The sequence below is a fragment of the Primulina tabacum genome, chromosome 18 (genome assembly GCF_025594145.1).
Source record: "Primulina tabacum isolate GXHZ01 chromosome 18, ASM2559414v2, whole genome shotgun sequence".
In the NCBI taxonomy this organism is placed as follows: Eukaryota; Viridiplantae; Streptophyta; class Magnoliopsida; order Lamiales; family Gesneriaceae; genus Primulina; species Primulina tabacum.
The window spans coordinates 1814285-1841253 of NC_134567.1; the positions used below are offsets into that span (position 1 = coordinate 1814285).

Genomic DNA, 26969 nt, shown 5'->3' on the forward strand with positions numbered 1-26969 from the left:
TACACATACATAATTAATATTAATTGTCAAAAAATTACATCTGAATAATTAAACATTATTTGTCAAAATTTACATATGAATAATTAACATATGTTTTTATCCAAATTAGTTATATATGAATAATTAATATTAATTGTCAAAATTTATAATATTAATGTCAATATTTTTTTATTAAGTTAACTAATTTTGTTTGGAATTTTAATTATTCCATCATATGTTTTGTTGCACGTGCATTATTAATTTCTACTGAAATGAAATATATGCAACAGAAGAGTAACAACAAATAACAAGAATTGATCCGAACTTACAGCGAAACTATGGAGAGAGATTATCCAAAAACCGAAAATTTCCCCATTTCTACTTCTTTTTTCCCTCTTTCATGATCATTCTTGGCTCGCATTCGTTACATGCAGGTGTGTTTTTTGCGTGAAATGGTCCGAGGGATCGCTGCCTGAGATTGAAGATTTAAGGATTCGAAATGGTACGTTATGGGTGATTCCACTCCCTGGTATTCGATGGATTGTATTTTCATGAATTTGAGCTATTTTAGGAGATCTGATCTATCGTATTCTTGCATTGTGCGGGAAATCGTCTTTTTGAATGGGAAAGTTTCATTCATCAACGCTTCTTAAATAAATTTGTGAAATCAGAGATAGTTTATAAGCTATGTTGAAGATTTTATCCTGTTTGAGATGGAACATTATAATCATAATGTGCTCTATACTCGTAGAATGAATCACATAAGAATCTCAAAGTAATTTACATAAGAATTTTGGAAGTTTTGTATGTGCTTTAATTAAACTCAATGACTGAACCGCTTTCGTATACTTCGACTCGAGCTCGGATATTTGTTTGAATTTAAGTTGTCTAATCTTCGTCATGGTCGCTCTTGCGGCAAAAAGCTTTCTCATATTTGATTCGAGAAGGTGCCCCTGCAAGTTGTGCAACATCTGCCTACCATATGATCATTTAAGCACTATACTTATCTTTGTTTACTGAAAATTTTCAGTCATGAAAGCGTGTCCTTGAATTTTTACAGGGCACTCCTGTGAACATAATAATTGGATCTCATGTCTGGGTTGAGGACCCAGCTGTGGCTTGGATAAGTGGGCAGGTCACCAAAATTAACGGCCAAGAAGCTGAGATTCAGAGGACAGATGGGAAGAAGGTACGTTTTGGATTGATGACCTCAGTTGATTTCTTTTATTGTTTTTTGTTTGTTCATGCATGTGTGTGTTGTAACAGTATATCCAGCATATATTTCTTCTTGTTCGATTTTCTTCCAAGACAACCTATTTGTAAATGCTGATGAGGCTCGAAAAAGAGAGAACCTAGCCATCTTTGAAACCTTTTTTCTTTTTTAAGATATGTTCTGATAGCTTTCTATTTGTTTTTCATAAGCATCTTAAATATACAAATAGTCTTTCACATCCAACTACTAAAAATAACTGCCTACTCCTATCCATATAAACTGTCAACTTAATCCATGTTGTATATCCCAAGGTTTATTCTAATTCTGATTAAAAACCAAGTTTCTAATTCGTGTGCTTGAAACGGCAGTGGGTATAACTTTTGTAGACATGCTCCTTTGAATGTTGAATCTGGGTACGTATTCTTGTTCATCTTAGATGACGATGGATACAACCATGTAAATTAACTTAATTGTCATATTTACAATGTTTGATGAAATGAACTTTGATATGCGCTCCAGTTTCAAGTTCATATATATAATGGGCAAAGGTTGTGTTATTTACTATACTCAAGCCTTATTGAATTTCCTCATCTGCTGTTTAGATCATCACCAAGTTATCAAAACTTTATCCCAAGGATATGGAAGCTCCTGCCGGTGGTGTTGATGACATGACAAAGCTGTCTTACCTGCATGAGCCTGGAGTTCTTGCGAATCTCAAAAGTAGATATGAACTGAACGAAATATACGTATGTTATATTATTACTTTGTTTTGGTTTGTGCACCATTACTGTTTACCTTACCAGGGTCTGACTGAGGGCATATGTGATTGTTTTTTCCTTTTTTGAGCATGGTGCAGACTTACACTGGCAATATTCTTATAGCTATAAACCCTTTCCAAAAACTATCTCATCTATACAACCAGCATATGATGCAACAGTATAAAGGAGCTCCGTTTGGAGAACTAAGCCCTCATGTCTTTGCTGTTGCTGATGTAGCTTACCGGTGAAGTTTTGTCTTTCTCGATTAAAAGAATATTGCATATATGCTCTGTGATTAATGATTCTCTACTGAAAATAGGGCCATGATAAATGAAAGAAAGAGCAATTCCATACTGGTCAGCGGTGAAAGTGGAGCAGGTAAAACTGAGACCACAAAAATGCTTATGCGCTACCTTGCCTTTTTGGGCGGTCGAGCTGCCACCGAAGGACGCACTGTTGAACAACAAGTTCTTGAAGTATGATTCATTATGGAGCCAGTTGTTGATCAGGCATTTGATATTGTTCCTTTTTGTCACCTTTCTTTATTTAAGTAACTCTAACGATATTTTGCACTTATTTAATGAATGCAGTCGAATCCAGTTCTTGAAGCATTTGGCAATGCTAAAACTGTTAGAAATAACAATTCCAGGTGAAGCTCTTTAACCCTTAGGCAGTTAAGTCTTGGGATTCCTGTTTTTTCTCTTATCTTTCATCATCATAACAAATAGATAACTGTCTAGTAAACTATCATCTTCTTTAGTAAGTCTATTAGGCAAGGAAACTTGTTTCTATTAAGATAACTCACAAACATTACTTAATCAATTTATGTCAAATAAATGTACGATGGCTTATGTGAATTTTATCTGAAATATCAACAATGATGTAATCCTGTGGGTATGCTGATACTGCAGTCGTTTTGGTAAATTTGTCGAGATCCAGTTTGACAAGCAAGGGAGAATATCAGGTGCAGCTATTAGAACTTATCTTCTTGAGAGATCCCGAGTTTGCCAAATATCTGATCCCGAGCGTAACTATCATTGCTTTTACCTTTTATGTGCAGCACCACAAGAGGTACTAAATGTGCTAGCTGACAGTTTTGGTTCTGTTACCAATTTATTTCTCTGCGATTGTTCGAGATTTTTCATGGTTGCAAAATTCTTCACCGTCCAGGAAATTGACAAGTACAAGTTAAATCACCCGAAGTCATTTCACTATCTGAACCAATCAAAATGTTATGAGCTGGTTGGTATAAATGATGCCCATGACTACCTTGCCACAAGAAGAGCAATGGACATTGTTGGAATAAGTAAAACAGAGCAGGTATATCCAATGTAATTTGGTTTCTGAGCATATGTTAAATATATACAGTGGAGAACTAGTAATGATCATCATCTTCCTCTGTTTCTATCCACCACACGCCCTTTCTCTCTGTCTCAGGAAGCAATTTTCAGGGTTGTTGCTGCTATTCTTCATATTGGTAATATTGATTTTGCAAAAGGAAAAGAAGTTGATTCATCGATTCCAAAAGATGACAAATCCAATTTTCATCTAAAAACAGTAGCTGAACTTCTCATGTATGAAAACTTCAGAGTATCTTGTCCAAAAGTACAATTGTTGTATATGTACTTCTAGAATGTAGACAGTTCTGACTTTCTTTGTCATAGGTGTGATCCTGCATCACTGGAAGACGCACTGTGTAAACGTGTGATGATCACTCCTGAAGAAGTTATAAAGAGAAGTCTAGATCCTTTGGGCGCAACAGTTAGTAGGGATGGATTAGCGAAGACAATATATTCTAGACTGTTTGATTGGTATGGAGCTTGGCAGGTTTAAATTGTTATCCAGTAGAATATATGTTCCAGTGAGAAAAAACACCATTATGTGATATTTTCGTCTCTCATTTTATGTGAATTTATTTCAGGTTGGTGGATAAGATCAATAATTCAATTGGGCAAGACCATAAATCAAAATCTCTGATTGGAGTACTTGACATTTATGGTTTTGAAAGTTTTAAACACAATAGGTAGCTACCTGATCTACTATCCCCACCCTTTTGGCAAACTCCCAAAACGAGCAAAAACAATACAAATACGTGATTTCAAACTGTTTCATCCTTTTTCTAATTTCCGCACACCGTACTACGCAGTTTTGAGCAGTTTTGTATTAACTTTACAAATGAGAAGCTGCAACAGCATTTTAACCAGGTAGATTTGAAACATGCTGTCCTTTTATTTTTAACTAATTATCTACTCGCTAAGTCTCAAAATTCGTTCGCAGCACGTTTTCAAAATGGAACAAGAAGAATACTCGAAGGAGGAAATTGATTGGAGCTACATTGAGTTTGTTGATAACCAAGATGTTTTAGATCTTATTGAGAAGGTACTTCCTCCTTGTAAATCTATAACTTCCAATATTAAAATCATGAACCATATGAAAGTTTGCTTTTCCAACGTAGCTTTGACAAAAACAATTTTTTTCTGATGTCTTGTGATGCTGACAGATGAACTTAAAAAGTAGAACATATGATTTTCAAGGAGACGATAACTTCTTTATAAAGACATAAAACTGGGATTTTGAAACAGCTAGAGTCATGCACATTATATGTTTCCGTCCAAACAATTTATGTTTCTTCATTCTCATTGAAATTTTCTTTGTGGCTTCATCCCTTTAACATTCATGTTAAATCCTCCCCTGTTCAGAATTGATCTGGATGAGGAATGCGACTTTCGATCATATCATAGTTATACGTTGTCACTAAATTTTTGCAGAACTTAAATTTATTATTATTTTTTTGCAGAAACCAGGTGGAATAGTTGCTCTTCTTGATGAAGCATGGTAACACGTTCTAAACTTGATCTGGGTTTTTGCTCAATTTTGTTTCAGTCTAGATAGATATTCTTGATTGCACGATTTTGCGAGTTGGCACTTTGTTTTAACAAGTATTTTATATTGTTTTCTTTGTAATTTAGTTTCATTAATCTATCGAACCATTTTTCTCACCTATGATTATCTAATTGTTGTGTTATCGGTTTTCTCGTGTCCAAAATATAGCGAATATTTTAAAATTTTATTTTGACATTCAAAATATTATCTTGGACATTCGTATGGTTTAAATTAAACAAACATTCATAGGGTGTTTGTGAATATAATTTTAGTGAATTTTCATTTAGCACCAGCTACTCTAGTATTAGCAGATGTAGATCTTGTTGTAAATCCCTACGAACGTTCTTCAAATCTCTTTTCTTCAATCCTCTTAATCTGATCTACGATCGGATTACTTGGTCCTCTTCTAAATTGCACTAGAAAGTATAGAAGATATTTGCCTAGGAGAGCAAAAATTCAATAGGCGGCTCAAGCCCCTTTTTCTTTTGATGGAGGCCGAAACTTTTGATACGAGAAGGGAGAGATTTTCGAGAATTGAGAATGAATGGAGGCTAGGGTTATGGCTTCATTACCTTAAAACAAAAGAATTAACCTAATTACCTTAATTGTAGATTTAGGTTCCATAATTAACATTAATGTGTTTGATTAATTAATTGGACTAGTCCAATTAGTTTAATTAATTATATCAAATTCGAAGAGTACAAGCCCATTAAACATACTTCCCACTATATTTAATTTAATATTTAATAAATTCAAATTTTGAGTTTAATAATTTAAATTCTCAAATTTTATAAATTCAACTCCTTATATTTATTCTCTCCAAATTTTAAATTATCATAAATTCAACTCCTTGAATTTACTATTTCATACTTTTATATAAATTCAACTCCTTGAATTTATTCTCTCAACATGAACAAATGATCCCGTGCTTATATGACTCTCAATGATTCAGAGATACAGTTAGTCGTGAGTTCACAACTCTTTGTGATTCATGACATTTTCTTTATTCGGGCTTACCATAATTTGTCCCATTTCATGCACCAACATTTGGTCATGAGAATGTCAAAAATCAATTTCTGATTATACCTATCGAATTATGGTAAGAGCGTCTAGTAGCATCGCCATATGATTCCCTAGGTATCACTGATAGTGCCTGCAAGAACCAATCGGTTATGATTAACGTAAAGTACGATCCCTTCATCTCATATATCCCGATCGAATCTACAACCATTGGTTCATCGAATGTTGCATATTAAATTCGATGGCTATGTGATACGATCACAAAATATTCATATTGTCATCGCATGTACAACAATAGAACTCTTTCCCTAATGTGCATCTCACACTCTGATCAGAGATTTTATGCACTATTATTTCGTTAGATCATATAGGATATCCACACCCATAGGTGAGCGGTGAATCCCCGACTACAATGCACTGGCTCCTACACACTTCGCAATTGCACCCAACCTCGCCACCTTAGTGACCCTCGCGGAGTCAGGTAAACGAGTCAAAGCACAATTCTAGAATGTAGAACCTCAGTGTTGTCCCGGGTCGTAAGGACTAATCATGTACAATCACAACCATGGACTTTTCCTTTGGAAAGTCCGACGGAGAGTTGTTTGGTACAATCATCGTACGATTACCCATCTGCATGATTGGACATCTCTATCCCTTAAAATTAAACACAGTACACAACATCACAGATGTTATTCTCAAACTCAAGCGGCCTTTATCTTTATTTTAGGTGGCTGAAAATCGACTAGGAACGGATTTAGAATATACAGTGTTTACAAATGAGTTTCAAGATCGAATTACGATTCATTTGTATTAAAGCATAATCAAGGACTTTATTTATGCTGATTACATGTGTATACATATAAAGTAAAATGAAACCATGAAAAGTCAAATTATATTAAAATAAATATTGTTTATTACAATTGAGTCAATAAATTCTCTAGCCAACAGTTGACTAACATGCATGTACTCTAAAACTAATGACATTTTATTTTTGTTTAATGTTCTTCATATGCAGTATGTTCCCAAAATCAACTCACGAAACATTCTCTAATAAGCTCTATCAGATGTTCAAGAATAATAAGAGATTCGTAAAACCAAAATTGTCTCGTACCGATTTTACGATTGCACATTATGCTGGAGAGGTAAGTAAAATGTTACATTGCTTTCTCCATTGGTTGTTTATGTCAGCAATCAAGATTTCTAATCCCGTAGCCATTCAATATCAGGTTCAATATCAATCTAATCAGTTTTTGGACAAAAATAAAGACTACGTTGTTCCCGAGCACCAAGATCTGTTGGGTTCTTCCAAGTGTTCTTTTGTAGCTGGCCTTTTCCCTCCAATACCTGAAGAGACAACAAAATCATCGAAGTTCTCTTCTATAGGTTCACGTTTTAAGGTATTAAGCAAAACCACATACAGAGATTTCAGGAGTAAGAACACACGGACAAAGAGAAAGAGATCATGTTAATGAGATAGTGCATTATCATTTAATACTCTGGAAAGTGATGCTACGACAGTATTTTTATTCACAATCTTTCGATGCAGTTACAACTGCAACATTTGATGGAAACTCTCAATGCGACTGAACCTCACTACATAAGATGTGTGAAGCCTAATAATCTTCTTAAACCTGCCATTTTTGAAAATACAAATATAATGCAACAACTAAGATGTGGTGTAAGTTCTTTCACCCTTTGCTGTGTTGTAAATATTCTCACACTCTACAAGGCGTCCCTATCGGTTTTGGCTTTTTTCTAAAGTTTTTGGTCTCAAACATATCAATTCAGGGTGTTTTAGAGGCAATCAGGATTAGCTGTGCAGGCTTTCCTACTCGCCGGCATTTCTTTGAGTTTATAAACAGATTTGGACCTCTTGCACCAGAGGTTTTGGAAGGCAAGTAAGTATCTGTTTTTAACCTGACTAAACTTAAGTTACTGGTCTTTTCTGGTGAAAAAAATCAATTGGTAATAACAAAGCCTTTCTCATGGGCAGCTATGATGAAAAGATCGCATGCAAGAGGATTATGGAAAAGAAGGGGCTAAAAGGTTTCCAGGTAAGCCTCACGTACCAAATAGGCTTTGCAAGTTCTCGCATATACGATTTCTAATACTAGTGATCAAAGTCATTCAATTTCTATTATTTGGGATTTAGGTTTTCCTACTTTCAACTGATCATTTACGTTCAATACAGGCTACAATATCATCTTTATGTGCCATTTACATCATATTTTGCTTATGTATACAGTATACTCTATACACCTACATCACACACATCATGGTAAATCTATTTTCTTGTTCATTAGGCTTTCTTGTGGTGTGAAATATGACATTTCATCTTTGCTTATGCATATTGAAGTCCATGACTTCAACTACCAATGATAGGATTTTCTTTTGAGATATGTGAAAAGCTCGAAAAATGTTGTGTTAGAATCCAATTATAACATCATGTACTTTGGTGTAGCTGTCTTAGAATTAGTTTCAGGCACAAATCCCTGCATTTCTGCAAATTGATATGGATCCTTTGTTACCTTACAGATAGGCAAAACAAAGGTATTCCTAAGAGCTGGTCAGATGGCTGAGTTAGATGCTCTTAGAGCAGAAGTTTTAACTACTGCTGCAAAATCAATTCAACGACGCATACAGACACATATTGCTCGTAAAAATTTTATAGCATTGAAGAAGGCCTCAATCTATGTACAATCCTATTGCAGAGGTGAGCCTTTAAAAAACAGGTTCATAAATATGATGAAGCTTAACGGTTTTTTCGGATTTCAGTTTATAACACCCTCTAAGTCTAGCATAGCATAAACGTTTTAGTAGTCTCTAGATCTCTCTCTCTCTCTCTCTCTCTCTCTCACACACACACACACACTCTCTCTCTCTCTCTCTCTTATCGACGTACTCATCTGTCTACTCTAGCTTTATGGTGATTCCTTGCGTATTTGTAACAATGTAGGTAGATTGGCATGCAAACTATTTGAGAGCATGAATAAGGAAGCAGCTGCAGTAAAAATTCAGAAAAATTCACTTAGATACCAAGCTAGAAATGTATATCAAAGACTCCGGATTTCAGTGCTTGTCATACAAACTGGTTTTCGCACCATGGAGGCTCGTAATAAATTTAGACTCAGGAGGCAAACTAAAGCCATTACTGTTATTCAGGTAGCAAGTGGTTGATAATTCTTGCTCAGTGTTGATGTTCATATTTCATTCAAACTCACTTGATGTTATCCTTACCTAGGCATGGTGGCGCTGCCATAGAGCTTTGTTTTACTTTAGGAACCTAAAGAGAGGAGCGATAGCTGCACAATGCAGATGGAGAGGAAGAAATGCAAAACATGAATTGCGGAAGCTTAAAATGGTTAGTTTTAGTCTCATAATACTGTTGAAATAACAACCCTCTCCTCGTTTGTTTGTATAAATATATATTTCAAAGCTGCCCCCTTTAGATTCTTTATAAATTTATATTCTGGAACTATCATTTGTTGGTCAGGAATAAGATAAGAGAAAGTTCCATGGTTTAATTGGTGTTGTTCCATTTTAAAGGAACAACAGGCCAGACTTCTGGCACTTAGCTCTTTCATGGCTGGTCAACTTTCAAAAGTTAATTACATAACTCTGCAGGCTGCAAGGGAGACAGGTGCACTCAAAGAGGCAAAAGATAAGCTAGAAAAACAACTTGAGGAACTCACATGGCGCTTACAACTTGAAAAACGTTTAAGGGTATAGCATGATCTTGACCTCATCTTTTAGACAGGCCTTTTACAACTTTCCGTCCATATTTCGATTACCTACTCTAGTTTTTCAAGGGAATATGAATTTGTCTGATGTCCATGCTATTAAAATGGGAATACAGATAGATTTGGAAGAAGCCAAAGCTCTAGAGATTGTAAAGTTGCAGAGTTCGTTGGATGAAATGCAGAAGAAAGTTGATGAAACAAATGCAATACTTGTAAAAGAACGTGAGGCTGCAAATAAAGCAATTAAAGAAGCACCTCCTGTCATCAAAGAAACTCCTGTTTATATTGAAGATACTGAAAAAATCAAATCCCTTACAGATGAAGTTATCAGCCTGAAGGTAATGAGTGTGGATAAGTTTCATAGCTGAGGTACATTATTACCATATGCAAACTAAAAATTCTCGTTCAGCATTCACTCAGCTTTATTATTTGGATAATAAAGTCATATCTGTAACATGTCACGTGTAAGCATGACACCAGAAAGCAGTACACTTTGTGTCATTCCGTCGAGGGAAATAAGCTATTAGTTGCTAAAATAAATTCCTTAAGTTGGACTAGTTACTTGTGAATCTGCTGAAATTACAATTCACAGCTCGAATTTATTCACTAATAAAAATTTATTCCTTAACCATCAAGCATTGTGACCTTGACACTCTATTCAACTTTCCATGCTTTATGGCTAAGGTTGAAATTTGAATTTCTCTATTTTATCCAGTAGCGTCACGTAGCTAAATGTAGCCCTAAATGTAGTTGAAGACCTAGTTTTCTGGTCAAAGTCCTTGCATTTAGCTGACCTATTTGAGAGTTGTGAGAATCATGCACTAACAAGTCACTTCAGAAAGAACCCAAGCTATTGGAAGTACTGGGGAAAGCAAATTTTAAAGACATTTTGTTGCAATTGCTAATTGAAAATCTATATATCATGGGTGGGTGGTGCAGGCACCATACATGAACTTTGCATCGTATACTATTATAAAAGCAGCAATTGCTCATGATAATAGGATTTTGAACGATGCAATTGTTGGTCCCACGTGCGGAATTTGAGATAATAAAACCCGAAAACAAAGAATAAACTGGACACCGAGATTTATGTGGAAAACCCCTAAAAATTATTAGGATAAAAACCACGGGCAAGATGAAAAGAATTCCACTATAATATTTTGTGGTGTACAACTCACTCATTGTGTTTCCAAAGAGAACACACACTCTCTTAATATAGGAGAACAAAACACCTCACAAATATTATAGAACTAAGCACTCAAATGCTTATAAGATGAGAGAAACTCGAAGAAGGGATAATTTCAGAATGAAGGGGGGAAGCTCTATTTATAGAGCCCCTTGACCGTGTGAAAATGCGTATCAAAACGCGTTTTCTCTTCTGCTTTATTCGTCAAATTTGCCAGCCTGCACAAAAAACGTGTTAACTCATTTAATTATATTTGACTGGTCCCCCCCACTTTTGCCGACATTTCTCCCACTTAGAGATTTGATTGAGAATCAAACACATCTCCACACATCCTTTCAATCTTGCCATTCCCTGTTGCTTACGTTTCAGCTAGACCACTTGAGAATCTACACCACTCAAACTTATCAGTGTTCACTGACTTGGTCAGAAAATCAGCTATGTTATCTTTTGTATGGATTTTCTGCATATCCACACTTCCTTCTTCTACTACTTCCCGCACAAAGTGAAATTGTACTCCAATATGTTTCGTCCTGGAATGAAAGGCTGGATTCCTTTCGATGTGCAAGGCACTCTGACTGTCACAAAACAAAGAAACATTCTCTTGTTTGTGCCCGATCTCCTCCAATAACCTTTTAATCCATATTGCCTCTTTGCAACCTTGAGTAGCTGCCATGTATTCTGCCTCTGTTGTAGATAACGCTACAACTGTCTGCAGTTTTGAAATCCAGCTTACAGCTCCTCCTGCAAGTGTAAACACATAACCAGTAGTAGATTTCCTCTTATCAGGATCACGTGCATAATCTGAATCGACATAGCCCCTGATTGTAAAATCCGATCCTCCATAACATAATGCAGCATTCGAGGTACCCTTAATGTATCTAAGAATCCTCTTAACAGTGCTCCAATGCTCTCTTCCAGGATTCGCCATATACCGACTAACTGCTCCCACTGCTTGAGCAATGTCCGGTCTTGTACATATCATGGCGAACATCAAACTTCCCACTGCTGATGCATATGGTACTCGAGACATCTCCATCCTCTCTGCTTCACTGCTAGGACACATCTCGGAGGATAACTTGAAGTTAACAGGAAGAGGGGTCGATATTGGCTTACTATCTTGCATGTTGAAGGGTTGCAAGATTTTCTTCAAATAATTTTTCTGGGAAAGCCAAATCTTTCTGTTACTTTTGTCTCGGTGAACTTGCATCCCTAGAATCTTGTTTGCTGGTCCCAAGTCCTTCGTATCAAATTCCCTAGCCAACTGTGCCTTCAATCCTTGGACCTGATCTTTGTTGGGGCCTGCTACCAACATGTCATCCACATACAACAGTAAAATGATATAATCATCACCTGACTTCTTGAAATACGTACAAGGGTCTGCACTCAATCTGTGGTATCCAAGGCTCATGATATAGGAATCAAATCTCTTGTACCAACACCTCGGCGCCTGTTTGAGACCGTACAGAGATTTGTTCAACCTGCAAACCAAGTTCTCTTTGCCTTTTTCCGCAAAACCTTCTGGCTGGAGCATATAGATTTTTTCTTCAAGATCTCCATGAAGAAATGCTGTTTTCACATCTAGCTGTTCTAGATGTAGGTCAAACACCGCACACAATGCCAACACCACTCTGACTGTTGTAAGCCGAACCACAGGAGAAAATATCTCATTGAAGTCAATGCCTTCTTTCTGAGCATACCCTTTTACCACCAACCTAGCAAGATACCGCTCCACTTGGTTATTACCATCACGCTTGATCTTATAGACCCATCTGTTTCAATGGCTTTCCTTCCTTGTGGTAGTGTAACAAGATCCCATGTTTTATTCCTGTCTAATGCATCCAACTCTTCTTGCATTGCTATCATCCACAAGGATACATCCGAGCTTTGAGTAGCCTCGTGGAAACTCGATGGCTCATCATCCTCTGATAATAAACAACATGCAATGTTGCTTTCAGTGACATAATCTGAAAGCCAACCTGGTGGTCTTCTGTCTCGAGTTGACTGCCTCACATTGGAAACCTCAGACTCAACATGTTCTTGTTCTTCGTGCTCTGGTACTGCTTCACAAGAAACCTGAACTTCATCTGTCTTATTTTCCACCTGAAAAATAGTAGTTTCTGAATTCGGTGTGCCTTTGTCTCCCTTTACTTTATCTTCCTCGAAGATAACATCCCTGATGATGACAAGCTTGTGAACAGTAGGATCCCACAAGCGAAACCCCTTTACTCCATCAGCATAACCCAAGAAGATACATTTTCTGGATTTCGAATCCAACTTTGATCTTTCTTGTTCATTGTACAGGACGTACACCGGACTTCCAAATATATGCAAATGAGAATAATCTGTTGGCTTCCCAGTCCACATCTCCATCGGAGTCTTCAGATCAATCGCCACTGAAGGAGAACGATTGATAATATAACAAGCAGTTTTGACTGCTTCCGCCCAAAATGACTTTTCTAGACCCGCAGTCCTCAACATAGCTCTTGTTCTGTCCAACAAGGTCCTGTTCATCCGCTCCGCCACTTCATTCTGTTGAGGTGTGTAAGCCGTCGTGAACTGTCTTTTGATGCCCTCATGTTGACAATATGCATCAAATTCATCACTTGTATATTCTCCTCCATTGTCAGTCCTCAGACACTTGATTTTCTTTTCAGAATCAAGTTCAACCCGCGCTTTGAAATCTTTGAAGATCTGGAAAACATCTGATTTCTTCTTGATTGGATACACCCAACATCTCCTAGATAAATCATCAATGAACGAGACAAAGTATCTCGCTCCTCCTAGGAATATAACCGGTGCTTGCCAAACATCCGAATGAATCAGCTCCAATATGCTTTTGCTCCTGGCAGTAGAAGTGCCAAATTTTAATCTGTGTTGTTTACTGGTAACACAGTGCTCACAAAAGGGTAGTGACACTTTTGTAAGTCCCGGCAGCAGCTTCCGTTCTGAGAGAATTTTCAACCCTCGTTCTGACATATGCTCGAGCTTTCTATGCCATAACACTGTTAATTCTTCTCCTGAACCAATTGATGCAACAGCTAGTTCTGTCTCTTTGTGTGTTTCTCCCAAAAGTACATACAGATTTGCAGCAACCTTTTCCGCCTTCATAACCACAAGCGCGCCCTTCACAATTTTCATGATCCCGTTCTCGATCCGAGTTTTGCACCCGATTTCATCCAATTGCCCCAAGGACAAAAGATTTTTCGTCAGTCCTTTCACATGTCGTACCTCCTGTATGGTGCGAATGGTGCCATCAAACATTTTAATTTTGATAGTACCGACCCCAGCAATTTCCAAGGCATGATCATTTCTCATGAATACAGATCCTCCTGAGACTGGTTCATAATGATCAAACCATTCTCTCCGAGACGTCATGTGCCATGTCGCTCCTGAATCCATAATCCACGTGTCACAAAATTTGTGTCTGCCTTCTGCAACAATTGCTGCTTCGCTGAATAATATTTCACCACCTCCTGAAGTACTAGCCACATTTCCTTGAAAACTTTTATCGATACTCGTACACTCTTTCTTGAAGTGTCCTTTACCGCCACATTTAAAGCAGTAAATATTTTTCTTCTTACTTCTTGACTTTGATCTACCTCGTCTTTGGCTCCCACTGGAGTCACGGTCCATAAATCTTCCTCTTATCATCGGTAAAGCCTCTGCCTGCTTCGATGTTACCAACCTATATTCCTTATTCTTGCGCCGACTTTCTTCTCCGATAACCGCAGTTAAGACATCGTCGAATCTTAGAAAGCCCATAAGAATATTGTTGGTAATGTTGATGATAAGTTGATCGTATGAATCTGGTAGACTTTGAAGTAGAAGCTCCGCACGTTCATTTTCCCCTATTTTATGCCCCATGGAAGTGAGTTGGGCAAATAGAGTATTTAATGTATTGATATGGTCGGTAATCGATGAGGATTCCGCCATCCGAAGAGTATAAAGCCTTCTCTTTAGGAAAATCATGTTGTGTAGCGACTTGACCTCGTACATCTTTGTCAGAGTATCCCAGATAACTTTGGCTGTTTTTATCTCAGAGATACTTGACAAAACTTCGTCAGCTATAGCCAAGTGTAAATTGGCAACAGCATTATCATTCATCTCGTTCCACTTTCCATCATCTGTAATTTCCATCGGTCTATCTCCAATAGCCGCCAAGCAATTTTCCTTTCTTAAAACTGCTTGTATCTTTATTTTCCACAGCATAAAATTGCTTCCGTTGAATTTTGCTATCTCGTACTTTCCCGCCATTATGTCTACAACAATTTTAGTAGACTTGACAAAATAATCCAGCCTTAAATAAAAAATCTCAAAAAATCTTTTATGATGTGGAAGATCAGCCTAGGCTGCAATCACAGAGCATACTCAGAATTTTAAGAAATTTTAAACCAAGGCTCTGATACCACTTGTTGGTCCCACGTGCGGAATTTGAGATAATAAAACCCGAAAATAAAGAATAAACTGGACACCGAGATTTACGTGGAAAACCCCTAAAAATTATTAGGGTAAAAACCACGGGCAAGATGAAAAGAATTCCACTATAATATTTTGTGGTGTACAACTCACTCACTGTGTTTCCAAAGAGAACACACACTCTCTTAATACAGGAGAACAACAATTCCATTGACCAAGTCTTATTCAATTTCAGTCCATGTTTGAACATCCAAATAAACTTATATGCAAAAGGAATATTGTTTAGCCATAGTATATTCATCTGATTAAGAATCACGAATATATTTAACTCTAGAAAAAAAACTCATCCACTTCGCAATCTGAAGTAATCATTTTCAGCCAAAAGTTAAACGCTGTCGATTAACTCCGTTTTTTTTAATTAAAAAAAAAATTAAATTGTCCATGTGTCCCAAAATGAATTAAGATGGTAGCCCAACTCGATCCTATATGCCAACTTCTGTTGAATGAGAAACAATGTCTGTGTATCTTGGAAATGGTATTTGAGAATATGCATGCTTCTCTCTATAAATAAACCCATTAAGTTTTTTTTTTTTTACTCAGGCTTCTTTAAAATATGAAAAGGAAATATATAATGGACTTGCTGAAGAAATATGCCGAGGAACAGGAATGTAGTGAAGAAAGACGAGTAAAATTAGAAGAGACAGAAAAAAAAGATCATCAATTACAGGAGTCTTTGCACAGGTAATTAGTTTACTATAATTTCTCTCTATCTATGGTAATGTAAATTAATCTCTTTTCTCCCACACTCGCAAACAATTATTAATATCTTTCAATATAGGATGGGACTATATGGTCAATTAAAATCTTAAACTATAATATGGTCCAATGTAGGCATAAGAGTACTTGATCAAATGTCTCTTACTTCATCCATGATAAAGGCTGATCAAAACTCCAAAAATCAACTTCTTAAAAAAAAAAAAAAATCCAAAAATCAAACTTTTTGCACCATTTTGATGGATTGATCTATAATACTTCCTTAGCTATGATGGATTGATTCACCACTTTCTTTTCATTATATAGGAGGTCTAACTATGCACTTGGTTAACTCGACCATCTAGGCATCTTGCTGGATATTTTCGGCAGTTGGAGTCTTTGGTCTTTGTTGCTCTTCTCTCATATGCTGTAAAAAATTCACTTTCATAAACGTTTCTAAGCTTCTGGGATTTCACATAAACTATAAAACTTCTGGGATTGCTGGCATTTGGCATGCTAAAAAAATCCTGGATAAAGTGGTAGGAAAAATAAGTATTGTTTTTCCTAGATAAGTTGTAGATACATTATATTGAAATAACCCGAATTTCAATGCGTCGAAGAACTAAAATTTTTATAGCTAGCCATAAAAAGTGCTTTATGCAACAAAAACTTAAAGCCTCATGTAATTGAGAAAATCATAGAACTGATTCAAGCAGCATTATTTTAAGCATGTAGAACTGAGAATGCAAGAATAACGACTCAAACCTGCGTCTTTTATCTATCAAACAACTTAAATCGAAAGATCGATTGGGCTTAGAAAACCAGCTAAGTTGCTTGCGAGTAGTCGCTCTCTCAAAAAATAATCGATTTAGCCCACAACTCATTGTCTTGGGATGACTTGAAGATTATTTAGATTGTAGATATTCATTTCTGGCAATGTTCTGTTCTTATGACATGATTGATAGGAAACATGAAATGGAGTTTTGATATTTTTCTGAAATTTTCGATAAATTACCGATACATACAGAGAGTTTACATTATTTATAGTTTATATTTTGTCTATACTCTCATAATGTTGCATGCAACACACGTACATGTAGACATTACAAAATTTTGCGTGCATTCTTCATTTGAATAAATATAGATGCTCAGTTTTGACATTACTATTTGTAAATGTAGATTCAGAGTACTATTTAGTATATGTATATGCATACTGCTCATAAAAACTATAGGGGAAGTCGTGGGGTTGAGTTGTGATAATTTAGTGAGAATATTTGATAAATTTTATTTCACTATATATCTGTGTCTTAGATTTCATAGTGGTGCAATTCTTTGAGCTCGTTAGAGAGAACATTTCAATCTCTTGGTTGGCTCGTTGGAAGAGAAATTTTGAGAAAATTAAGACTGAATATTTTATTCATCGTTCCTCCCTTAAATACAAAGATCAAATCCTAATAAATGATAACAAATCAAACCATTTCTAAGAAAAGATAGCAACAAATCAACCAGCAAAATAGTAAGATTATAATTCAAATAAAGATAGCAGCATCTCAATCTTATTCTTGGATTTGACTTTCCATCTTGCTCTAATGGATTATTATGTGTGACATTACTCCCTCCATTTAGATCTTGTTGTCTTCAACCATGAGGGAAGGATGTTGGTTCATCATATTTTCAGCATCTTCCCAATTGACATCTGTTGGTGACGAGCCTTTCCAGTATGCTGTAATATCTTTTCTACTTTTATGTGTTCTCTTATCCCAAAAAGCTCGGGGCAGTGTTTGAAAGTCTTTCAGGTGGTAGAGCTGGGGGCAGTGAAATGCAATCATTGTTTCCTCTGAACTTCTTTAAGCTAGAGAAATGAAACATGGCGTGAAGTTTTGAATTTCCGGTATGCGACTTGTCCCATCTGTTCAACGATTTGAAAAAGCCCACGAGAGCGAGGATATAACTTCTTATTGGACCGAGTGGCCACACCTGTCTATAGGGCTTCAATTTATAGAAAACCAATTCACCTTTCTGCACGTGTGGAGGTGGAAATCTCAGATTTTACAGTTTCTGAGAAGCCCAATTTTAGGATGGCATTGTGTGCAAGAAACCATTCGCTGAGCTGCCATCGTCCTTTCTTGCCTATGCATTTGATATGGTCGTAACAATGTGCTAATTTTCAAGCCACTGTATTGAAATTAAACAACATACTTTGACAAATAATTAACACATGGCTTGAATTAGTAAAACAATAATTGGTTTAATTATGTAACCAATGATGTTTTATTTTTTATTTTATTCCTTAAACTTCGCCTATAGCGTGAGATTTCTTAAGGATTGTATCTCCTTTCAAGGAAAACGATTAGTGGAGAGAAATTGATTGTTAAAATCAGAGTGTTCTGAGTGAAATAATTTATATTCTCAATTATCTTGTCTTCTTTGTTATTAATAAAAAAGTGATTTTCTTGAGAGTCTTAGAGTGGACGTAGTCCAATTTTGGGGTGAACCCTTATAAATATTAATGTTCATCTCATTCAATTGTTGATATTACTTGTAATGTTCTGCTGCGATGTTACCTCGTTTGTTTTCTTGATATCTCAATAACTAGCATCAGAGAGAGGTTCTCAAATACTATAGGAAGTCCTCATATGCTCTGTGGTTGCTGCTTAGCCTGAACTTTCACATCAGAAAAGACTTATAAGACAGTATTAGGGAAGCAGTTCTTTTGTATTCAGGCTTTGACGAATAATTCATTGGTAGTAGTTACAAAAGATAGAGGTACACACAAGCAAGATGATTAACCTTAATGGCTTTAATTATCAACTTTGGAAAAGTAAGATAAAGATCTTCTATTCGTCGCCAAGATGCACTTACTGGTGTTCAGTGAGTCTAAACCAGAAGATAAATCAGATGTTGAATGGGACTTTGAGCACGAACCAATTCTATGTGTACATTTGACAATTTGTCGATGACAACATGTATAATCACATTTGTAACGAGACACATGCTCGTACGTTTTGGACGAATTTGGATACACTATATGCCTCCAAAAGTGGCAACAACAAATTGTTCATTTGAGCAAGGCTTAACTATGTTTGATACAAAGAAGGAACTCTGGTCGCAGATCATCTGAATGAGATTCAAGGATTCGTGGTGTAGTGATCAAGTATGTGCATAAAACTTGATGACGAGGTGGTAGCTCTAATTGTGCTAGCTTCATTACGAGAGTCTTGGGAGACTTTGAAGGAATCACTCACAAACACAGGAACAGGAGGAGTCGTGAGTATGGACTTCATAAAGAGTGACATCTTGAATGAATAGATGAAGCAAGATCAAGAAAAACATAAATCAGAAGCCAAGAACAAGCAAGTCCTCGGAGAGATATGTCAACATAAAGTGTTATCGCTGTGGAGAAAACAAACATATTAAAAAAATACTTCCGAAAATCGGAAACAAACATGAAATCAACAATGAGAAACCAAACGCCATTGACGAATTCAATGTTGTTCACGAGCTAGAGCAGGAGTCCGTAAATTTGACAACTCAAGTAACGAGTTGGGTGATCTCGAATAGAATGCTTTGCATCCTACACACAAGGAGACTTTGGTATGGTCAGGATGGGGAATAGCGACTATTCCAGAATTATAAGAAAGGGAGATGAGAGCTTGACTACCGTGGATGGCTCTACACTGATCCTGAAAGACGTCATGCATGTGCCACATATGCCCTTGAATCTGATATCAGTCGAAAGACTCGATAAAGAAGGTTTCTCCCCAACCTTCCAAAACGGGGTATGTAAGAGTTCAAGAGAATCACTTGTGGTGGCAAAACGAATAAAGATATCGAAACTGTATGTAGTTTAGGGAATGTGTGAACTACGAAGATGAAGAAAACTCAACAGAGTTGTTTTTCATGCCTTGTTAGAAAGCAAGTTCTGCCTGATATAAAGTAGGTTCATAAGAAACAAGGCACGGAATGCTTAGCCAGAAAACAAAACATTATATCATTCAGAAGTTCAACTCTAAGCAGAGCCGATAAAATCCTAGATCTTGTGCACTCATATCTATATGGTCTAATGCCATTGTTGCTCGCAAGAGCAAGATACTGGATAACTTTTATCGATGATCAATCTCGAAAAATTTGGGTGTCGGATCTCAAAACCAAAGACCACGTGGCGGAAACATTCAACAATTTTATAAACTTAGTTGAACGACAAACATACATAAAGCTCAAATCTATTCGAAAAGATAATGGAGGAGAATACATTAGAACCTTTGATGATATATGCAAAAAGAAAGGAATCAGACATCAAACTACATCTCCAAAGACACCACAACTCAACGGATTAGCTGAGAGGATGAATAGAACTTTGGCAGAAAGAGTCAGAAGCATGCTCTCACTTGCGAAGCTGAATAAGGAATTTTGGGGTGAGGCCGTAGTTGCTGCTGCATATATATTAAATATCTCACCTTGTGTTCCTCTCAATAGTGATTTCCCAGAGCAGGTGTGGCAAGGTAAAGAAGTTTCTTATAATCATTTGCGGGTATTTGGTTGTGTTGCTTATGTTCGTATACTAAAGGATGAAAGACAGAAGTTGGATGTCAAAACAAAAAAGTGCATTTTTATAGGTTATGGCGAGGATCAAATCGGTTACAAGTTTTATAATACATATAAAAAAACCTATAAGAACTCGTGATGCCTTATTTCTGGAGAATGAATTTTTGGATACTACAGGAAAGGAGAATTTTGGATCCAAACAAGATCTGGAATGGTGGTCTTCAACAGTAAATCCACAGTTGGTTGAAGGTGAAGAATTGCATAACGATTATGAGGATGATGATAGATCTGTGTTCACAATGAACCAGCAGCAACAAGTTTTTGTGGTACAATGACCACACGTTCTGGAAGAGAAGTGTGACCCTCAACCAGATATTCCTCTAATGAATATATCCTGCTAACTGATAGGGGAGAACCAGAGAGTTTCGAGAAAGCTATTACCAGTTAACACAAAGATAAGTGGATGGAAGTCATGCAAGATGAAATGCAATCATTGCATGAGAATGAGACATTTGAGCTGGTGAAGCTGCCAAGAAGCAAGAAAGCTTTGAAGAATAAGTGAATGTTTAGGTTGAAAAATGAAGAACACATTAGTCAAGCAAGATTCAAAGCTAGGATTGTCGTCAAAGGTTTCAGACAGAAACATGGGGTCGATTTTGACGAAATATTTTCACCTGTGGTAAAGATGACATCCATACGGATTGTGCTAGGGTTAGCAGCAGAGCTTGATCTGGAGGTGGAACAAATGGATGTCAAGATCATATTCCTTCATGGATATTTGGAGGAAGAAATCTACATAGAGCAATCAGATGTGTTTGTAGAGAAGGGGAAAGAGGACTTCGTGTGCAAATTAAAGAAGAGTTTGTACTGTCTCAAGCAAACACCAAGACAGTGGTACATGAAGTTTGAATCAATGATAACTCGACAGGGATTCAAGAAAACCACTACAGAACATTGTGTATTTGTCAAAAATACCTCTGATGATGATTTGATGGTGATTCTGCTTTATGTAGATGACGTGTTGATTGTTGGCAAAGATGCTTCTGAAATAAAAGCCTAAAGAAGCAACTAAGTAAGATTTTTTCTGTGAAAAACTTGAGGCCAACAAAAAGAATTATTGGCATGGAAATCTATCGAAACAGGTATGCCAAGAAGACCTGGTTGTCGCAGGAGAAGTATATTGAGAAGATACTTCAAAGATTCAACATGGACCAGGCCAAAACGGTTGGATGTCCTCTTGCCAACCACTTCAAGTTGAACTCAAAATAGAGTCCTATTATAGAGGACGAGAAAGAATAAATGAAAATTGTTCCATATGCTTCAGCTGTAGGAAGTCTGGTGTATACCATGATATGTACTCTGCCAAATTTAATTCATTCTGTAGGTGTAGTGAGTAGATCCCTTTCTAAACCGGGAAAGGAACATTGGACTATAGTAAAATGGATATTTAGATATCTACAAGGCACTTCTAAACATAGATCGAGTTTTGGTGGATCCAGACTTGATCTTATAGGCTACACAGATGCAGATATGGCAGGAGATGTTGACTCCCGAAAGTCAACATCAGGATACCTGATTACATTTGCGGGGGAGCTGTGCCATGATAGTTAAAGTTACAAAAGTATGTAGCATTGTCAACCACTGAAGCGGAGTTCATTGCAGCAACTGAGGCATGCAACGAGCTTTTATGGATGAAAGGGTGTCCGGAGGAATTAAGTTTTGTGCAAAATCAATACAAGTTGTTCTGTGACAGTCAGAGTGCAATTCATCTTGGAAAGAATCCTTCAATGCATTCAAGATCTAAGCAAATTGATGTATGTTATCATTGGATACATAATGTATTGGAGAAGTTGTTAAAGCTTGAGAAGATTCACATAGACGAAAACAGATCTGATATGATCACTAAGACATTGCCAAAATGGAAGATACTGCAGAGCTATTGTAGGTCTGATCGAATTCACACAATGTGCCCGAGGGAGAGAATTGCTAATATTTAAGCCACCATATTGGAATTCAACAACACACTTTGACAAATAATTAACATATAGTTTGAGTTAGTAAAAAATGGTTGGTTTGATTATGTAAGAAATGATGTTTTATTTTTTTGTTTTCCTCTCTAAACTTCACCTATGAATACTCATCCATTCTTTATTTCAAAATTACATCAAAATACAAAATCATTTCATCTACAATCATAAGTGTAGAAGTGAGATAAATGATTTAATGTAAGATTTCTTAAGGAGTGTTTATCCTTGGAAGGAAAATGATTAGTGGAGAGAAAATGAGTATTAAAATAAGAGTGTTCTGAATGAAATACATTGTATTCTCAATTATCTTTTCTTCTTTGTTATTAATAATGAAGTGATCTACTTGAGAGGTTTAGAGTTGACGTAGCCTAACTTTGGGGTGAACCACTATAAATATTGATGTTCATCTTATTTACTTATTGATATTACTTGTTATGTTTCGCTGCGATGTTACCTCGTTTATTTCCTTGTGATCTCAACACAATGGAAAGTGACAATATGCTATCATCTACAGCTTCACTCCCACACAGCTAAGCCCCTTAGTAGTCTTTCTCTTGACCTTACTCCCTAGTGCTCATGTTTGGGTTACAGTGGTAGTCAAGGTTAATGCTTCCATTTGGGCATGGAGTTCCCTGATGCTTTTTTGCATCCATATCTTTCTTGTACATCTAGATAATGTTTCGAATTGTTGTTGCAACATTACACCCAGTCAATAGTTCTAACATGATCTACCATGCCATCATCAAGCCATAGACTATTCCAACCATTGCACTAACCATACCAAGAACGTCAACATTCTTTTTTGTCGAAATCTCAATACACAAAAGAGAACCGATTATAGTAACTAAGGAACTATAGCTTCATATTAATGACCTTATTGTTGGTATCATATCTTCATTAATGCAACAAGGTGCAACTGCTCATCATCATGAAGATGTTGCCCAATTAATTGCAGCATATTGATATGGTAGCCATTTATTTGATCATGCCATTTTCAAGTACTGTAAATCAGCTCACAATGTTTAGAATTTTTTTTAAATCTGTACAACTGTTGGCATTGACTAAATTTTGTCCCGTTTCTATATCTTTGTCCTTAAGGTAGCACCACACAAGAAATGGGATAGTAAATTTGGAAATAGATGCGAATTACAGGAATGACAATAACTTAATAGGTGTTCAAGTCTTTTTCTATTTCTAAGGAAATAATTGAATGAATTTTCAAAATGTGAAAGGCTCGAAGAGAAGATGAATAATCTCGAGTCAGAGAACAAAGTTCTTCGTCAACAGGCATTGTCAATGACACCAAATAAGTTCCTTTCTGGGCGTTCTAGATCAATTATACAGGTATTTATGTCGTTGAAGAGTGTGCTGGACTTTGAATTTTTTATTTGGTGCTTACAAAGTTTCTGGTGCTTGTGAATGACAGAGGAATGATAGTGGGCATATGTTTGGGGACACTAAGATGCATGTGGTAATAAAATCTTCTAAACATATTTAATTCCCTTGCAAATCCCCGATTTTAACCTTCACTTGTGTTTTCCATGTGACTCATAGGATCTACACAGCCCATCATTTTCCGAAGGCGATGACAAACCACAAAAATCACTTAATGAGAAACAACAAGAAAGTCAGGAGTTGCTAGTTCGTTGTATTTCACAACATTTGGGTTTTGCAGCCAACAGGCCAATTGCAGCATGTATTATTTATAAGTGTCTTTTGCAGTGGAGATCCTTTGAAGTAGAAAGAACAAGTGTTTTTGATCGGATCATTCAGACTATAGGTCAATGTATTGAGGTTTGTAATTTTCAATATTATGATAATGTTTCTTGTTTCGCTCTTCAAATGTATTGAGTTTCTAATACTTGACCTTAACCATTAATAGAAAACACAAGATAACAATGATGTGTTGGCTTATTGGTTGTCAAATGCTTCAACTTTACTTTTGTTGCTCCAACGCACATTGAAAGCAAGTGGTGCAGCTGGAATGGCCCCTCAACGTCGTAGGTCATCCTCGGCTAATTTATTTGGCAGGATGACACATGTAAGATATATTTCCTACTGTTCCTTTCAGTGGCTGAAAAACAATTTTAAATTCCATTTAAATGAATTCTCTTGAAACTCATATTTTCTAAACTCTTTATTTTAGAGCTTCAGAGGAACTCCTCATGGAGTAAATCTTTCCTTTGTGAATGGCCTATCTGGTGGAGTAGACACTTTACGTCAAGTAGAAGCCAAGTATCCTGCTTTGCTATTCAAGCAACAACTCACCGCATATGTTGAAAAAATTTACGGACTGATACGAGATAATTTGAAGAAGGAGATTTCTCCACTTCTTGGGCTATGTATTCAGGTATTGATTTACATTTCATAATGTGTCACTATAAGTTTGAAAAGAACCAAAATACTGTAAAATTTGACAATAAGCCTATCTTGTGTGAATCCATACAGGCACCAAGAACTTCCAGAGCAAGCTTGGTTAAGGGATCATCACGTTCAGTTGCCAATACAGCAGCACAACAAGCTTTGATTGCGCACTGGCAAGGAATCGTAAATAGCCTTGGAAATTTCTTGAACACATTGAAAGCTAATCATGTCAGTAGAATTATGTTGCTTATATGCTCTCCATAATATCCGTTTATCTTCTAAATCATGGAATCCGTTTAAAGATTTCTCTATGTTCAGTTGCAAACTTTTCATGCTCGCCATTTCATGTCATGTTGGAGAAGGATGTGTTGTTTTGATATGAATACGAATTTGGCATCTCTTTCATATAGTAACCAGTCTAACATACATGTATTGTGTCGTGTCAGGTGCCACCATTTTTAGTTCGCAAGGTGTTCACACAGATTTTTTCATTCATCAATGTGCAATTATTTAACAGGTGAAGGCTTATTTTGTCTCATATTTAGTATTTATTGAGTTATTTTTTCTTAAAATCTAATTGTTTATATTGTTTTGTGAACTAACTGTATGCAGCCTCCTTTTAAGACGAGAATGTTGTTCGTTTAGTAATGGTGAATATGTTAAGGCTGGGCTCGCTGAATTGGAACTTTGGTGTTGTATTGCGACCGAAGAGGTACTTCTTTGGTTTTGTTGAATGCATGTTTCTGTGTATTTTTTTCCTTAAATTTTAAAATTTGTTGAATGAGAATATTTATAAATACTGCAGTACGCAGGTTCATCTTGGGATGAGCTGAAGCATATAAGACAAGCCATTGAGTTTCTGGTAAATCATTTTGCATTTACTGATTCATGTCTAGGAAAAACTATTTAAATTTCAGTTGTTATATCAACTGTTTCAATCCAGGTTCTCCACCAAAAGCCAAAGAAAACATCGGATGAAATTAGTCATGACCTCTGTCCAGTGAGTCAAACCATAACCAAAACCATAGAATTATATCAATCTTGACTTACAAAAAGATATCAATTAGCATATTCCTTATTGAATAGGTACTGAGCATTCAGCAGTTGTACCGGATCAGTACAATGTACTGGGATGACAAATATGGCACACATAGTGTGTCTTCGGATGTAAGTTTCTATGGATGCCATTACTCAAAACTAGGTTCGAGTCGTCTTCTTTAGAAAGAGAAATTTCTGGGTAAAAGTACATATTTGGTCATATTAATATAGATGCAAATCCTTCAATGTATTCAGGTTATAGCCAACATGAGGATGCTGATGACTGAGGATTCGAATAATGCAGTAAGCAATTCCTTTCTGTTGGATGATGACTCGAGGTTAGCACAAATATTTTACGGGTTTGGCCCATTTTGTTTTTGTTCGTCTTCAGTTTAACATCGAATTTCGAGTAAAGTTACTCGTAGCTGGGAGAGTGAAGATGCATAAAATCAAGCTTTATTTAGCTTCAAATTTCCATTTCTTGGCATTATTTTTTCGTGAGAGATATTGTCTATTAAATTTGTGTTTGTAAAGTTATTTGATCAACACGTAGTGTCTTTGGCATTGGTCAATGCCTAGAAGACATGGATCAAAATGGAAAAGTTATGTTGTTCATGTTGTTCCATTACCACCAACTTTTGTTTGGATTCTAATTGTTGATTCGTCTTGGTTGGTCGTTTGCAGCATACCCTTTTCTGTTGACGACATATCTAAATCGATGGAACAAATCGATATCTTAGATATTGAACCTCCACCTCTAATCAGTGAGAATTCTGGGTTCAGCTTTTTGTTACCGCCACGCACCGACCAAAACTCTAGCTGACCTACATAGTTCTTTGTTAATGTCATTGATGAAGATACAAAATACAGATATTTGTTTGTACGAAAATTAAAATGCAAATGTACTTTCGTTATGTTTGTCCTTTATTGAGATATGATGAATTAATATTCAAGGAGGAGTTGGAAATATGGAAATCTCACCGAGGCGAAATGTGTATATGTAAATGAATAATTATTATACTTGATTGTATTTTGACATTTTTACTC

At 36.3% G+C, this 26969-nt stretch overlaps 1 protein-coding gene across 1 annotated transcript; it reads left to right on the forward strand.

The window, feature by feature from the left end:
• Positions 1 to 316: 316 nt before the first annotated feature.
• LOC142532781 (myosin-11-like) lies at positions 317 to 26969 on the forward strand. Its single transcript, XM_075639227.1, is given in 39 exon segments — positions 317 to 481; positions 1040 to 1168; positions 1795 to 1938; positions 2049 to 2194; positions 2270 to 2426; positions 2541 to 2599; positions 2862 to 3021; positions 3121 to 3270; positions 3388 to 3524; positions 3615 to 3761; positions 3872 to 3973; positions 4097 to 4154; positions 4228 to 4329; positions 4748 to 4785; positions 6869 to 6995; positions 7080 to 7250; positions 7400 to 7531; positions 7642 to 7751; positions 7847 to 7907; positions 8389 to 8566; positions 8810 to 9015; positions 9095 to 9214; positions 9478 to 9576; positions 9710 to 9931; positions 15796 to 15828; positions 15830 to 15936; positions 23753 to 23864; positions 23947 to 23991; positions 24075 to 24314; positions 24403 to 24561; positions 24667 to 24870; positions 24969 to 25112; positions 25331 to 25401; positions 25497 to 25596; positions 25690 to 25746; positions 25828 to 25884; positions 25971 to 26051; positions 26178 to 26260; positions 26607 to 26969. Coding segments are annotated over 39 exon segments (4590 nt in total). The 5' UTR covers positions 317 to 478; the 3' UTR covers positions 26746 to 26969.